This window comes from Carassius gibelio, chromosome A17 (assembly GCF_023724105.1).
Source record: "Carassius gibelio isolate Cgi1373 ecotype wild population from Czech Republic chromosome A17, carGib1.2-hapl.c, whole genome shotgun sequence".
Taxonomy (NCBI): Eukaryota; Metazoa; Chordata; class Actinopteri; order Cypriniformes; family Cyprinidae; genus Carassius; species Carassius gibelio.
The window spans coordinates 10816374-10829968 of NC_068387.1; the positions used below are offsets into that span (position 1 = coordinate 10816374).

Consider the following 13595-nt stretch of genomic DNA (forward strand, 5'->3'; position numbering starts at 1 on the left):
GCTGAACAGCCTATCATAGGCTCATTATAGGTTTTCCCCTCTCTAATCAACTTTTTAATCAAAGTACGCTGTTCTTCTGAACAATGTCTTAAACGACCCATTTTCCTCAGCTTTCAAATGCATGTTCAACAAGTGTTGGCTTCATCCTTAAATAGGGGCCACCTGATTCACACCGGTTTCTTCACAAAATTGATGACCTCAGTGATTGAATGCCACACTGCTATTTTTTTGAACACACCCCTTTCAACTAATTCAACTAATTGCCCAATTGCACAGCCTTAAGAGCGTGCATATCATGAATGCTGGGTCTCATTTGTTTTCTGAGAATCTACTGAACCTACTGGTAACTTGTTTGCCACGTAGCAATAAAAAAATATACGAAAAACCTTGATTATTCTGGTTAGTCACATTGTACTGCTATTATTTTGAACAATACTGTACTTTAACAACAACTAAAGGTTTGGATTAGCCTTAAGTTCTTTGCACTCTGTATGGAGAACTTTTTAAGAATGCTATCTGTTGTTTCATTATGAATTTGAACCTGCCACTTATAAATACAGTATAAATTATAATTTAAGAATACAAGCTTTTAGGGAAAGTCGTGGCCTAGTGGTTAGAGAGTATGATTCCTAACCCTAGGTTTGTGGGTTCAAGTCTCAGGCCTGCAAAACCGCGACAGTCCTTGAGCAAGGCATCGAATCCCCAACTGCTCCCCTGGCACTGCAGCATAACTGGCTGCCCACTGGTGTGTGTGTGAACTCTGCTCTGTGTGTGTGCACTTTGGATGGGTTAAATGCAGAGCATGAATTCTGAGTATGGGTCACCATACTTGGCTGCATGTCACATAACTTGTCACGTCATTTTTAAAGCGAACCTTTGAAAGTGTATTTAGAGTACATACATTTATGACATTTATGAAATACAACAATTATGACATTTTACAAAACACGTTAAGATTGCATTCATTCTTTTGATGGCTCTCACTATAATCGTATACAGTAGGGTCCAAAACGCTGAAACTTTGTAAATCTGGTTGCAAAATCTGGTATTTAAAATCCAATTTGCAAAAGAAAATAAAGTTTTAGGATTATGATGTCCTGTAAAATTAGTTATAAAAATATGAGATTACCATTCAAAACGTTTTTTTTTAAACAAATTATTCTATTCAACAAGAACACATTAAATTGTTCAAAAGTGACAGTGAAGAGATTTATATTGTTAAAGAGTGATTTTCATTTCAAATTAATGCTGTTCTTTTAAACTTTTTATTAATCAAAGAGTCACAGTTTATGTACACAGAAATAATAAGCAGCTAAACATTGATAATAATTATAATAATAAATGTTCCTTGTGCACCAAATCAGCAGATTATAGTTGGAGTAATGGCTGGCTGCTGAATAGCTTTGCCATCAAAGGAATATATTACATTTTAAAATATATTAATATAGAAAACAGATGCAATGTTTGGTTTTGTTCATTTCTGTTCAAATGTCGCTTTCTTCAAAGCAAAAGTGTAAATGGTAAATGTAAATTTAAACTAGAAAAAGACATCCAGTGCTCTGACACTTTTGGACCCACTGTACTGCAAATTACTCTTTTATTGGGAGCAGCAAAACATTGATATGATATCATTACTGTACCCATTATCCCCTCTTCATGCTTATTTTTTTTAAAACTCCCTGTTATTAAGGACTTTGCTTTGGCAGGGTTGCATAAATCAGTACCCAAATCCATGAACAACAAAGTACAATGAAAGATGCAGCAGATGTGGTTGGCTGTTTGTGAGATGTACTGTATAATATATATAGGTCTTTTGATATGAAAATGCTAATATTTGGTAACGACGCTCACCAACAATGCTCAGACCACACGATTCAATTTCAGCTGCTATTGAAGGGTCTCGTTTGAACTACAAAGCGTTTCTCTTTGTGACAGTTGCGAATCCACCTGTGTTTTCACGTCCCTTCCTGTGAGTCATTGATCAGGAGGAATAATTCCCCGCGGGCCGGTGTAACTCATTAACAGTCCACCCTCAATCTCTCTCCCATCAGGAAAGCCGAGATAGAGCAGAAGAGGAAGCAGGAGGAAGAGGAGAGAAAGAAAAGAGAAGAGGAAGAGCGAGTCACGCAGGTGTGTATGTGTATATGTGCTCCCTCTGTGTATTGATTCCTCTCCTCCGCTGACTTCTTCGGAAAACCAAATGCCCACTCCGCCTCACGCTGGCGTGTTCAGAGCTGGCCAGGACTGGCTGTTCTGCAGGTATAATCATGACTGTATTGAGCTGCCACAGCGGCCTGTGGGTTTATTCATCAGCCCCTGCCTACCTCCTGGGGCTGGATTATGATGCGTCTGCGGAGTGAAAGTCCTATGTCTCCTCTCTCTCTCAATGGTGATGCTGTGTTTGGGGGCTTGGCTGACTTCCCCTGCGCTGCTTCCTCTAAATAAATCGTCCTGCAGAGACACTTTGTGCCCATTGCTGCCCAAAAACTGTTGCACACTCTTCATAGGCTTTTGTGCTGCTTTCTATTCTATTCTATTCTATTCTATTCTATTCTATTCTATTCCAGGGCTGTTTGATTTATTTTCAATCTACCCCATGTTCATATTCTATATTAACTGTTCTATTGAATTGTGTTATGAAAACGCTCTATTTTATTCTGATTCTATTTTCTGTTCTGAGAAATCTTCCCTGTTCTATTTACCTTCTGTTTCATTTTTAAATGCTTTATTATTAATTAAAACACTCTATTCTGTTCTATTCTATTCTATTCTATTCTAGAAATTACCTGTTACGGTGACATTTTATGTTACATTTCTCTATTTAATTCTGTTTTTAAGCGTTTACTAATACCTTTTTCATAATTAACATATTTAACAATTATTAATTTTGTTAATAATAACAGTAATGCATTCTTAACTCAGATGAATGAACAATTATATTTTACCAACTGTGATTAATAAAAAAATATTGCTGTGAAAAATATGTCTAAATAGTTCATGTTTGATAAAGCATGAACTGATTTTCTAAAGTGAGCCATATGAAGTCTGCTTCTATTAAATTATTTTATTCTGTTCTATATTGTGCCATTTTTGTTGTTCCAAGTATTTCTCTCTTTCTCTCTCTCTCCGTGTGTGTGTGTGTGTGCATGTATGTGATCAATGTTGATTCTATTACCTTTGCTTGAAAACATGATTGTTTCTGTTAACTTCAAAAATTTCTTGGAGTCCTTGAATAAAATGAAGACCTTTGCAGAAGAAAACATTTGCAATCCACTCCAAGACTGCTGTCACACGGTTTATAAAATCGTTATCACTGTTATTTTCAGACATAATACATCACTCGGTTTTCCACCAAGTCTCTCCTGCTTTTAGCAGTTTGATTCATAGCTCAGATTTATCATGTTTACCAGTGTTTGCTGTAACCCTCCCTCTCTATAGAAGTCTTTGCATATATGGGTATTCAGCCTCAGAATAGCACCTGCGCCATCCTTCTTTCTGTCTAAGGTTTTCTCTGTGACAATGTTTAATCTAAGTTTTTCTCTTCAAACAGTCCTTTGCTCTGTTTTGGCCTGTTTTTGGACCACGCTGCTGGGCTCTGTCCCAGACTCTCCTCACACATCTAAAACCATGCTGTTAATTTCATTTGTTTTTATTCTTTTTCCTTATTTCATTTACCACAGTCTAGACATAGAATCCCAAGCCGCCTGGCTGCGGTACAGCCTCGATTATACACCTAATCAGACTTTAGCACACAGCAGGAGCCCAATGGCTTTATATCCTTACAGTGGGCAGTGTTACAGATGGGGTTACAGTTCGTCTGGGGCAGGCCTGCCCCTCTAATCTCTCTTCCCTCAGCTGTAGGGAATTCTGTAGCCTGCCTTAAACCGCATCATAGTGATTGTGCAGAGAAATGTTACAACCAAGAAGCTGCCGCAACATTCCTAAAAGTCAGCAAAATCAGGTGTTTGCAGGTATACTGAACTTTCTTTTTTTAGGAAAACCAATCAAAATATTCTTCATCTAGCACTCGTGGACATATCAACGTTTTTGTCCAGTCAAATGCTCTCCAGATTGAAAACGTCTTGCCCCTGCCCCTAGCAAGTAGCACATTATATTTCCAGGCTGTGATGTGTAAACAAAAAACTCCTGGCTATTTTTAGAAAAGGGACAAGTCCTGCCCTGACTTACTGTTTCAACAAGAATCATCAATACCTTTCCCTCCTTGATTTGCACTGTTATTGAACTGAATTGAACACTGAACTCACTTGAGATGAATAACGTCCCTACTGTCTTCATTTGAACTGCTTATCACTGAATTGAGCTTGTTTCATAATGAATACATTTGAATCAACACTGAACTGACTGGAGCTGAAAAAATTATACAGTTGCCTTGCTACAGCTGCTTAATAGCAGAATTTTGGATTTGCCTCATTTTTGAAGTCTGCATTTTTGATTATGTTACTTGTTTTTTATAAAGAAACTGCGCCCATCAAACCATTAAATGCTGTCCAGACTGGTTAGTTCTGGTTTGGTGCTGGTCTAGGAGGTTTTGATAAAGGACACCAGAAAAAGTATCCAAAAGTATTTTTATATAATTTATTTTTCAAGGGATAGTATCAAACTCATTGGGATTCTTCTTGACCCAACACAGTTCAATGCTGTGAACTCAAATATGTGGTCATCGGCACCCCTGCCGGCACCCATTTGTATGCATGTGTCTCTGTGTGTTACCATCCAGTTGGAACTGAAAGAAGGCACAGGTGTGGCAAAGATTATGTGTGAGATGGTGTGTGTGTGTGTTATTGATTTGTAGGAATGTATGTTTGTTCCAGGCTGAACTTGAGATACAGCTGGCATTGGAGCGAGAAGAAGAGACTCAGAGACAGACCATAATGGAGCAGGAGAGGAGGGACAGAGAGCTGGCCATGAGGATCGCTCAGAGCGAGGCAGAACTCATCCAGGATGATGCTCAAATGGACCCCAGCTTGCGCAGGTACACACACACACACACACACACACACACACAATAATAAAATAATCAAGTCAACATATCAAACGGCGTCACCAGGTGAAATCATACAAAGGAAGACTCCATGCCGGGTTGTTCCCTGGCTACCCATTCATAAAACACACACAAATTGCAGATATTTCTAAATGGAGATTTCCATCTGAAAAGAGCCTGTGTGGTCTTGAGTGGCGACAGAACAACAAACAAAGAGCAAGGTTCTGCCAGACAGCGTTACATAAATGCCATGAATAATTTTTACTGCGGCCAACCCATGTGTCTACAAAAGCAGGTAAACAGAAACACGAGATGCCTGCGGTGCAGCACTGAGAGTCATATTTCATTTAGTTAATGGAAGTGGACAAAGAAGTGTTGCCTGTTCCTACTTTGTGTATAATAAAATAAAAGGCAGTTCTGCTGTTATTGCATGTGTAAAATGGGTGCTAAAGAAGACCGTGTTGTCATCCAAACCTCTTTTGTGCTTCCTCTCCCCTCCAGTTATGTTACCACAGGTGTTTGATTTTTAACAGAGATGTAAAATCTAGAACAGGCCTCTTTTTTCCCTCAAGTTTCCACTTAATTTAATCTAATCACACTCACCCACAATCACGTCCTGTCCCCTTAATCTCATCACAACCTAGATAGAGGATTACTTATAGAAAGTCACTGTAAACAATGGGCTAATTCTTAGTTTTGATATTAACCTAAATACTTCCTAAACTACATGAATAAATTCTTTTATTGGAGTTTGTGAATTGAATGGATTACATTTGTAGATTTGTATTTTCCAACAGTAATGGAGCATGAACCAATTAAATCCATGACACAGAACTTTTTTCCTTTCTTATAATTGTTTATATTTGAACAACCCCCCAATACTAAACATTAATATTTGCCATTTAATATTAATTCACAATAATATAAAATGTTTTTTCTTGACCAATTATAAAATAGGTACAACAATCATATTTTTTTTTACACTTAAGCACCACTCATATTTTCTTCAGAAAATTATAAAATGTAGTTGTAGTTTAGAAAAATTACTAATTAAATGTAATTATTAAAAATAAATCATAGACATAGAAAGTGCCTTGGGGAGCTTTTAGGAGTCCTTTATAGGTGTGGATCCATTTCCGTTTAATTTCCTTTTTCTGTTATGCTAGGAACTCAACAAGCGTATTTCCATTTACTTATGTTCCCTCAAAATATATGTTGAATTTATGTATGTCTCAAGCTCTCAATATGAAAATTTTCAGTGCTAGATGATGGTTATTGAAAAAGAAACTTGCCTTTGCGTTTTAGTACATACTGAGAAAGGTTGCTTTAAAGGGAAAGAGAATTTTGATGCAGTGCGTTTATGATTCTCATTCTTGTGCTGTCATCTGGAGTCATGTTTCATTTAGCTTATAGCAGAGGGAAATCTGTCACAATACAATATCAGCCTGTTTTTTCTTCTCTATACATCACTTGGAAAATGCCCCACATGGCAGTTTACCAGTGCCATCTGATTTCTAGTTGTGTCCTCTTTTGAAAAGTCAAACAAAGTAGTTTCGCTTTCACAATGAAACTCACAGCATCTCCACATTCCGTCACGCCTCCATTATGCAAATCTTCCCACATAGTGACATAGACATGTGGGGGCGTGTTTAAACGAAGGCATTTTAGGAAGGCGTGGACAAGTCTCAACTCATAAAAAATATCTCTTTGGGTTTGAGACTTTAGTCATTGCAACTTTAGGGATCTTATCTATTCACAAACAGCTTGTAAGACTCCAAAGAGAAAGGAAAACTGGAAATTGCATCATATGATGCCTTTAAGCAATGCTTAAAATGTATGAATTCATTGCTTTGCATAAAATATCAAATCAAATGACATCTGCAAGCTAATTATGGTAAAATGCAGTCTCAGACACTTTTGTTTACTTATCAGTCTTGAAAATGGTTTCACGTCTTAATATTTTTGTAGAAACAGCATTTATAAGAAATTAGTCTTTTGTAACAATTTCTTTACTGGCATGTAATAACAATATAATATACAGTAATTTTAATATTGAACACAATCTTTTTTTTTTTTACTTATATTTCTAAATCTTCTGCTTGGAAAATGTACATGTGTTATCTTTACAATAAATGCCACTTGGTTTTATATTTTGTTATAGCCCTATATAATGCAGTGACACTGATACATTTTCAATATGTAGATATTTTTGGTGGCTTCTATATATTTCAAAAGTTCAAAAGGTATTTCACCCTTAACTAGTTTTAATGTAGTTCAGTGCTTTTTGATATTAGCTTGAAATGTAGTAATCACTTTCTTAAATGCTTGCTCGACTGTAGTTTAACTGCTTTGAATTATGAGTAGCTTTCCCAGCACTAGTGTTGACATTTCATTTCTGTTCCTCTGTGTGTTTGTGTTAGCACTCGGCTTACACCTGTATGAGTGGGTTAATCAGCAGGGTTGGCGGTTCAGTGGCTTCTCTCGCAGGGTCTCCGTTAAGCAGCTTTGCTCTTCACAGCCGTCAGAGTCGACAGAGTGTCCCTACATCCATTGTCACCATGTTAACCCACGCAAGAGCTCCTCCCAGACACACACTCACCACTCACACTGACAACCCTTCCTTCTCTTCTGGGACTCCTGTCACTGCTTTTATATGAGGAAGTGTGCTTTAAGGCTGTATGGTGACATCATCACTTTATGATTTTAAATCTTGGCCTCAGGTACTGGAATAATTGTCTTCTTTGGAAATGATTCAGCTCAGGAGATTGCAGGTCTTTCTTTAGTAGGATGGGAATTATGGGCTTATTGACGTCACAATCAAACCACAATCTCTCATGAGGTTATCATATGATGTTGATAAAAAGGACATTATTTTGTGTATTTTGTTTAATGAACTGACTTTATGTGGTTTAAGGTTAAAATAAAACATTATTTTCCATATACTGTACATTATTGTTTCTCCTCTATGACTCGCCTTTTTGAAACGTGTCTTTTTTTTTTTTTTTTTTTTTTTACAAGGCTCATTGTTCTGAAAAGTGAGGCGTGCTCTGATTGGCCAGCTATCCAGTGCATTGTGATTGGCTGAATGCCTCAAGCATGTGACGGAAATGTTACGCCCCTTGCTGTACTGTCATGCTGTCTCCCTGTCAGAACACCGGCGTGACAAGACAAAAAAAAAAAAAAAAACATTGGTTTGAACTTTTCTTGACAGTGTCGTAGATACAACTGATTTCTAGTGGTGTCCTCTTTTGGAAGGCCAAACAAAGTACTTTTCCTTTCACAACAAAACAACGGCAACAGCGAGAATCAAAGTTATGCCTTCCTTTGCGTGAACATTTGGGCGGCGTTATGCACATCTTCCCACATAGCGACATTGACGTCGGGGCGTGTTTAAATGAGTCGTTTTAGAAGGGCATGGACGAGTCTAAACTTTTATTAAGAGGATCTCTCTGGGTTTGAGACTTTATTCTTTGCAACTTTAGGGATCTTATGTATTTGTGAACAGACTGTAACACTCCAAAAAGTAAGGAAAACTTGAAATCACGTCATATGACCCCTTTAAAGCAAATGTAGTTTTTTTTTCCCATTAAAATGGTTGAATATTTCTCTACTCATGCACAGGCTTGTTTGAACCAGTTCAGTGAAGCTTCACATCTAAAATCAATATAAACACATTATATTATATATATTCAATTGCTACTTTCAATTGCCTACTCTTAAAACGGCTAAATTTATATCCAATTGGTCAATTTAAATTATGAACCCTATAATTCTGTGCACACTTTAATAAAAGACTAATTAGACTGTGGCAGTGGTAACAGCAGATGTTTTTTTTTTTTTTTTTTCATTTCTTCTGCCAGCCAAGTTCACCTGAAACTACATAAAAAAAATCCACAAGCTAACAGTTGTGATCACATAGTACCCAAGCCCTGAATTTGATGTATTTAGGAGTGCCAGTAGGATTAGAATCAGGGTGGTGATGTTTTTGGGACTCCAAGGACTCCCACAGTCTTTGAGGATCTTTAGTAAAGAAGACAATCCCTTCTCTGATTGGCTTAGCGTGGGAGTCTGGATTGCAAAAACCCAAGCAGAGCGTGGCCTCACCCTCGATCAACATTAAAAATCGTTAACCGCCATTAACCACCAAGGCTGCATCTAATTTGCTCAGTGAGGTGTTAATTTGGCATGATCTGTGCTATTTCCAGGTCACTACAAGTTTCAGAGAGAATGTATCTCCACATAAGCAAAAGGCCATTTAATCATCTGACTGTGCTGTGGCTTAGGGAACGATAAGCAGCTGGTAACAGGAGCTTAGGAGAGAAATCAGAACCTTTGCTTATGGAAAAATATGAAGCTAAGAAAAACTCCAATATGTTCCTCCTCTGTGCAATTTCAGGGGTGTGCAGGCGCAGGCCAACAAGGTGACAGCCGGGGTAAAGAAGTACGACCTGAGCAAGTGGAAGTACGCTGAGCTGCGAGACGCCATCAACACCTCCTGTGGTAAGAGCAATCAGTCCACTCAATCTGCTCACCTGAAGCTGTTCATGTCAAAAAGCATGTCATCTTAGAGAGTGGAGACTGACGTGTAATATTGTTGAAGATGGAGAGACTAGCATGTAATATTGTTGAAGATGGAAAACACGCATGATGGAGATGAAGATGGCGTAGCAATTGTTTTGTAGCTTGTTCTCAATCCATAATTCATTGATTTTGAAAGTTAATACATTATATATTTTGTCTTTTTATTTGCAGATTTGTTTATTTGTCTTTTATGATAGTTGAACCATAAATCACAGTGACTTCACTCCCTTTTGTGCTTCACAGACTTTCTGGTCTTTCATGTTGGTTTAATTTTCAGATGTCTTAAAAAATTGTTATAATTACCTCACCCTTTTGTCATTTTCTGTCTTCTGTGAAACAAAATCAGATGCTTGGCAGAATTGTCTGGCTGCTCCTTTCCACAGATTTAAAAAATAAATCAAATACAGTGATTATAAGGAGTAAAAAGCACCATAAATGTTCTTGGGTGAGGGTGAGGTAATTATAACAAAATCCTGTTTTGTATTCTATTCAAGACATAAAGTCATACAGATGTAGAAAATTTAGGTTTAGCATATTAACCATTTAAGGAACATCTTAATTTTATTGAACGTAGACAAACTTTGTAACAGTTGTTCCATGCTTATTTGGCATGAATCGGACCACTTAAAATCAAAGGTGATGTGAAACTCAGTAGTGAACGTAATCTCTTACGCTTATAGATATAGAGTTGCTGGCAGCGTGCCGAGAAGAATTTCATCGTCGTCTGAAGGTGTACCATGCCTGGAAATCAAAGAACAAGAAGCAAAATACAGACACAGAGATGAGGGCTCCTAAATCAGTCACTGACTATGGTAAGATATGACCCGTTTCCCCAAGAGAACCGCCTGCACGGTGGCGGAACAACAGGATACAAATTGCTCTTTGCAGTCGTGTGTAGCCGATGATTTCATTTGTAATGGCCAAAGGTGATTCAGCATAATATTTATTCTAGAAAGATACTTTTCTAAAAAAAAAAAAAAAGATTCTTATGCAAATGTGTGTTGCAACAGTTTCTCAAGGTTGAATCTGCACGTTTTGTCTGTTGTTCTTTTCAAGAACCTTGCAGCACATTTTGTGATTAGCGTTAGCCTTGTCATGCACATAAAGCAGTCAGCTAAAAGCACATCTAAAGGCATTCGCTGCTGTTTCAAGGAAATCAAGCCTCCTACTTTTCCTACTTGAAAGGCACATCAGTGTTTGGTTGCTGGAAGACTTTAGTGCTTGTAAGTGTTTGCTCGTGCAGAACAAACAGGAGATTTAGAGTTCTGTGACCTGCAGGTTCTTTTCAAACCCTCCGGCTCTCTTGTGGTGAAATCCTCAGATGTGTCTTACCTTCAAACAGTGGAGTGTTTGTATCAGGTGCATAGGGCTTATGAGAGATGAAATCAGGCTCCTGGCTTTGCAAAGTCAATACTGAAGCGCTGAGAACTTCTCGGACAACTTTCTTGACATTTATCCCGACCTCCTAAGCTTTTTGATCTTTAGGGATGACGGTTTTAAAATGTATGGGGTGGGAGTGATAATAGGAAAATATCAACTTTGGCACTGACACAGAACAAAATCTTACAGGACAGAAAACCATCTTTACCTGCTGGTTATGTAAGTGGGAACAAATGTGAGAGTCATGGGTGGGACAAAAAAAAAAAAAATCCTGGAGTGGACGGGAGAGAGAGAATATTGCAGGACAAAAAAGTCCATCCAATGCAGAACTCATTCAATGCAGAACTCTAGGTGGACCACCAAAAACAAAACTAAAAACTAAAACGTGTACTCAGAGCAACTTAGTAATCGCATTGTAATCCCCTCAAGCACCCTAAAGTTTCAAACAGACAAAATACCTTTTTTTTTTTTTTTGAAAGTTTTGTTACTGTTGTAATTTTCTCTTATATTTCTTCAGCCCAACAGAACCCCTCTCCACCCGTCCCAGCCCGGCAGCAAGAGACCGCGATGAACCGACAGCAGCGTTACTTCCGCATTCCCTTCATACGACCCGCGGACCAGTACAAAGACCCCCAGAACAAGAAAAAAGGCTGGTGGTATGCTCACTTTGATGGGCCCTGGATCGCCAGGCAGATGGAGCTTCACCCAGACAAGCAGCCCATCCTCTTGGTAGCAGGTGCCCAAGGCCTTCTTCAAGGCTACCTAAAGTTTTGATAAGATAAAACAGTAATTTTCCTCTACTGTGAACAATGAATCCTTCAGAATAGAAATAGGATTTGAAGGATAAAACAGCTGAAGCGATTACTGGAAAATACTCTTATCTGCGGATGCGAGATGTGCACCAAGGCATAGCATGATGTCTTTTATCTTTTTCTGTACCCAGGTAAGGACGACATGGAGATGTGTGAGCTGAGTCTGGAGGAGACGGGGCTCACGCGAAAACGTGGAGCGGAGATCCTCCCGCGGCAGTTTGAGGAGATCTGGGAGCGCTGTGGCGGAATCCAGTACCTGAGGAACGCCATCGAAAGCAAGCAGGCCCGACCCACCTACGCCACCGCCATGCTCCAGAACCTTCTCAAGTGAACACCGACCGTCTCTCCTCTTGGTTTACATGATCTATGCACGTGTAGATGTAGACGGGAAAGTGGTGTAGCTAAAACAAAAGGCTGTGCAACTCTAGTGGACGCAAACCCTGTCTAATTTACTTTGTGTTTGTAGTTTGTTCTTCATTTTGCTGTGAACTTAGAAATCAGTCTTCACACAAATCTGAGCCTTGCTTGAACCTGTTGCTCAGAGATGCCTTAAGATTTTCAGACCTAGTTCATAATGCAAAGGGATGTTATTGAAATATCACACCCATGTAAACCTGCTCATAAATCTGAAATACACTAGGTGTTATTGTTATAAAAGGACATTACAGTGTGTAGCGATAGCCAGTTCTGTTAAACTACACCACAAAGCCTTTGTACTCTTTCAGTCGCATTATTGGTAATGTGATCTGTGTCATTTGTTGCATGTTAAAATATGATAACAAGGCATTCCCCTAAAAATTGCTTTTGAGCATCCTGACCAACCCATGCAACATTGGCTCAACCAATGGCGTGGGTTTAAGGGCGGGACTATCCATTCATTTGACAAATGGCAACTGGAGGCACTTACTTCAGCTTTTAAAATAAAATTCTCTCTCAAGACTTAAATGGTCATTACGTTAAATAACAATTGAAAGTATCTTTAATCTAATCAGATGGTGGTGGTAAAGGTTAATGAGGAACATGAACTGGAATATCATTAGGTTGTAATATTTTCTCGCACTGTGTACATGTGGTAATAATGGCAGTGTTGTTTCCAAAAACTACACCATCTGAAATTGCCTTTACATATATTTGATATAGAATTTTATAAAAGCAGCTTCAGTTCATAAAAAGGGGATAGCCACTTTTTTGTACTTAAATCATGGTGATATGCTAAAAGGCATATCAATTTCTGTTCAGTGAAGTAATAATGGCACCTTTGTTAATGATTTGCTGTGAATTTTCTTGGTGTTTGTGGTAGATTTCTCTCATTTGAAAACATTTATGTACCAACTCAAGGAGAAATGTATTTAAATGAGCTTGTACTCTGACATGTGTCTCGTTATGGCCCTTTCTTATCTCATTTGGTAACAACTGCCTGAAGAATGGAAGCAATGGAAACAGCAGAGATCCTAAACATTCTGGAAACTTGAGACAGACCAAATTGCTGCATTTGATCAATTTGCTGTCATTATCCAGACTTTGTTTATTCATAAGCTAATGTTTTTTCTCCATTGAGCCCTTTCCAGATGAAAAGATGTCATCTCAAACAGTCAGTTTATCCATATTATAACTGTTAATTATTTGTTCCTTGACTGTCATTTATCTTTGATGTTTCTGGGTTAAATATACTCCGATTTTCTTATTTTTGACTGGCCACTGTTACTCTCATCACTTTGTTAGACCAAAATAAACATTCCATTTCTTATGTTTCAATCTTTGCCTTTATAGTCATACAGACACCCTGACTATTAACCTTTAAAGTCATCACGATCGATTCT

General features: G+C 38.2%; 1 protein-coding gene across 1 annotated transcript in view; it reads left to right on the plus strand.

Annotated features, from left to right (window-relative positions):
• LOC127933267 (unconventional myosin-VI-like) overlaps positions 1-13530 on the plus strand; it is an 82887-nt gene extending 69357 nt beyond the window's left edge. Inside the window, exons 27-32 of the mRNA XM_052530114.1 lie at positions 2052-2130; positions 4833-4993; positions 9399-9502; positions 10264-10395; positions 11481-11699; positions 11907-13530. Of these exons, the coding sequence (XP_052386074.1) occupies positions 2052-2130; positions 4833-4993; positions 9399-9502; positions 10264-10395; positions 11481-11699; positions 11907-12106 (895 nt within the window). The 3' untranslated portion in view covers positions 12107-13530. The remainder of the gene's footprint in view (positions 1-2051; positions 2131-4832; positions 4994-9398; positions 9503-10263; positions 10396-11480; positions 11700-11906) is intronic.
• Positions 13531-13595: the final 65 nt, after the last annotated feature.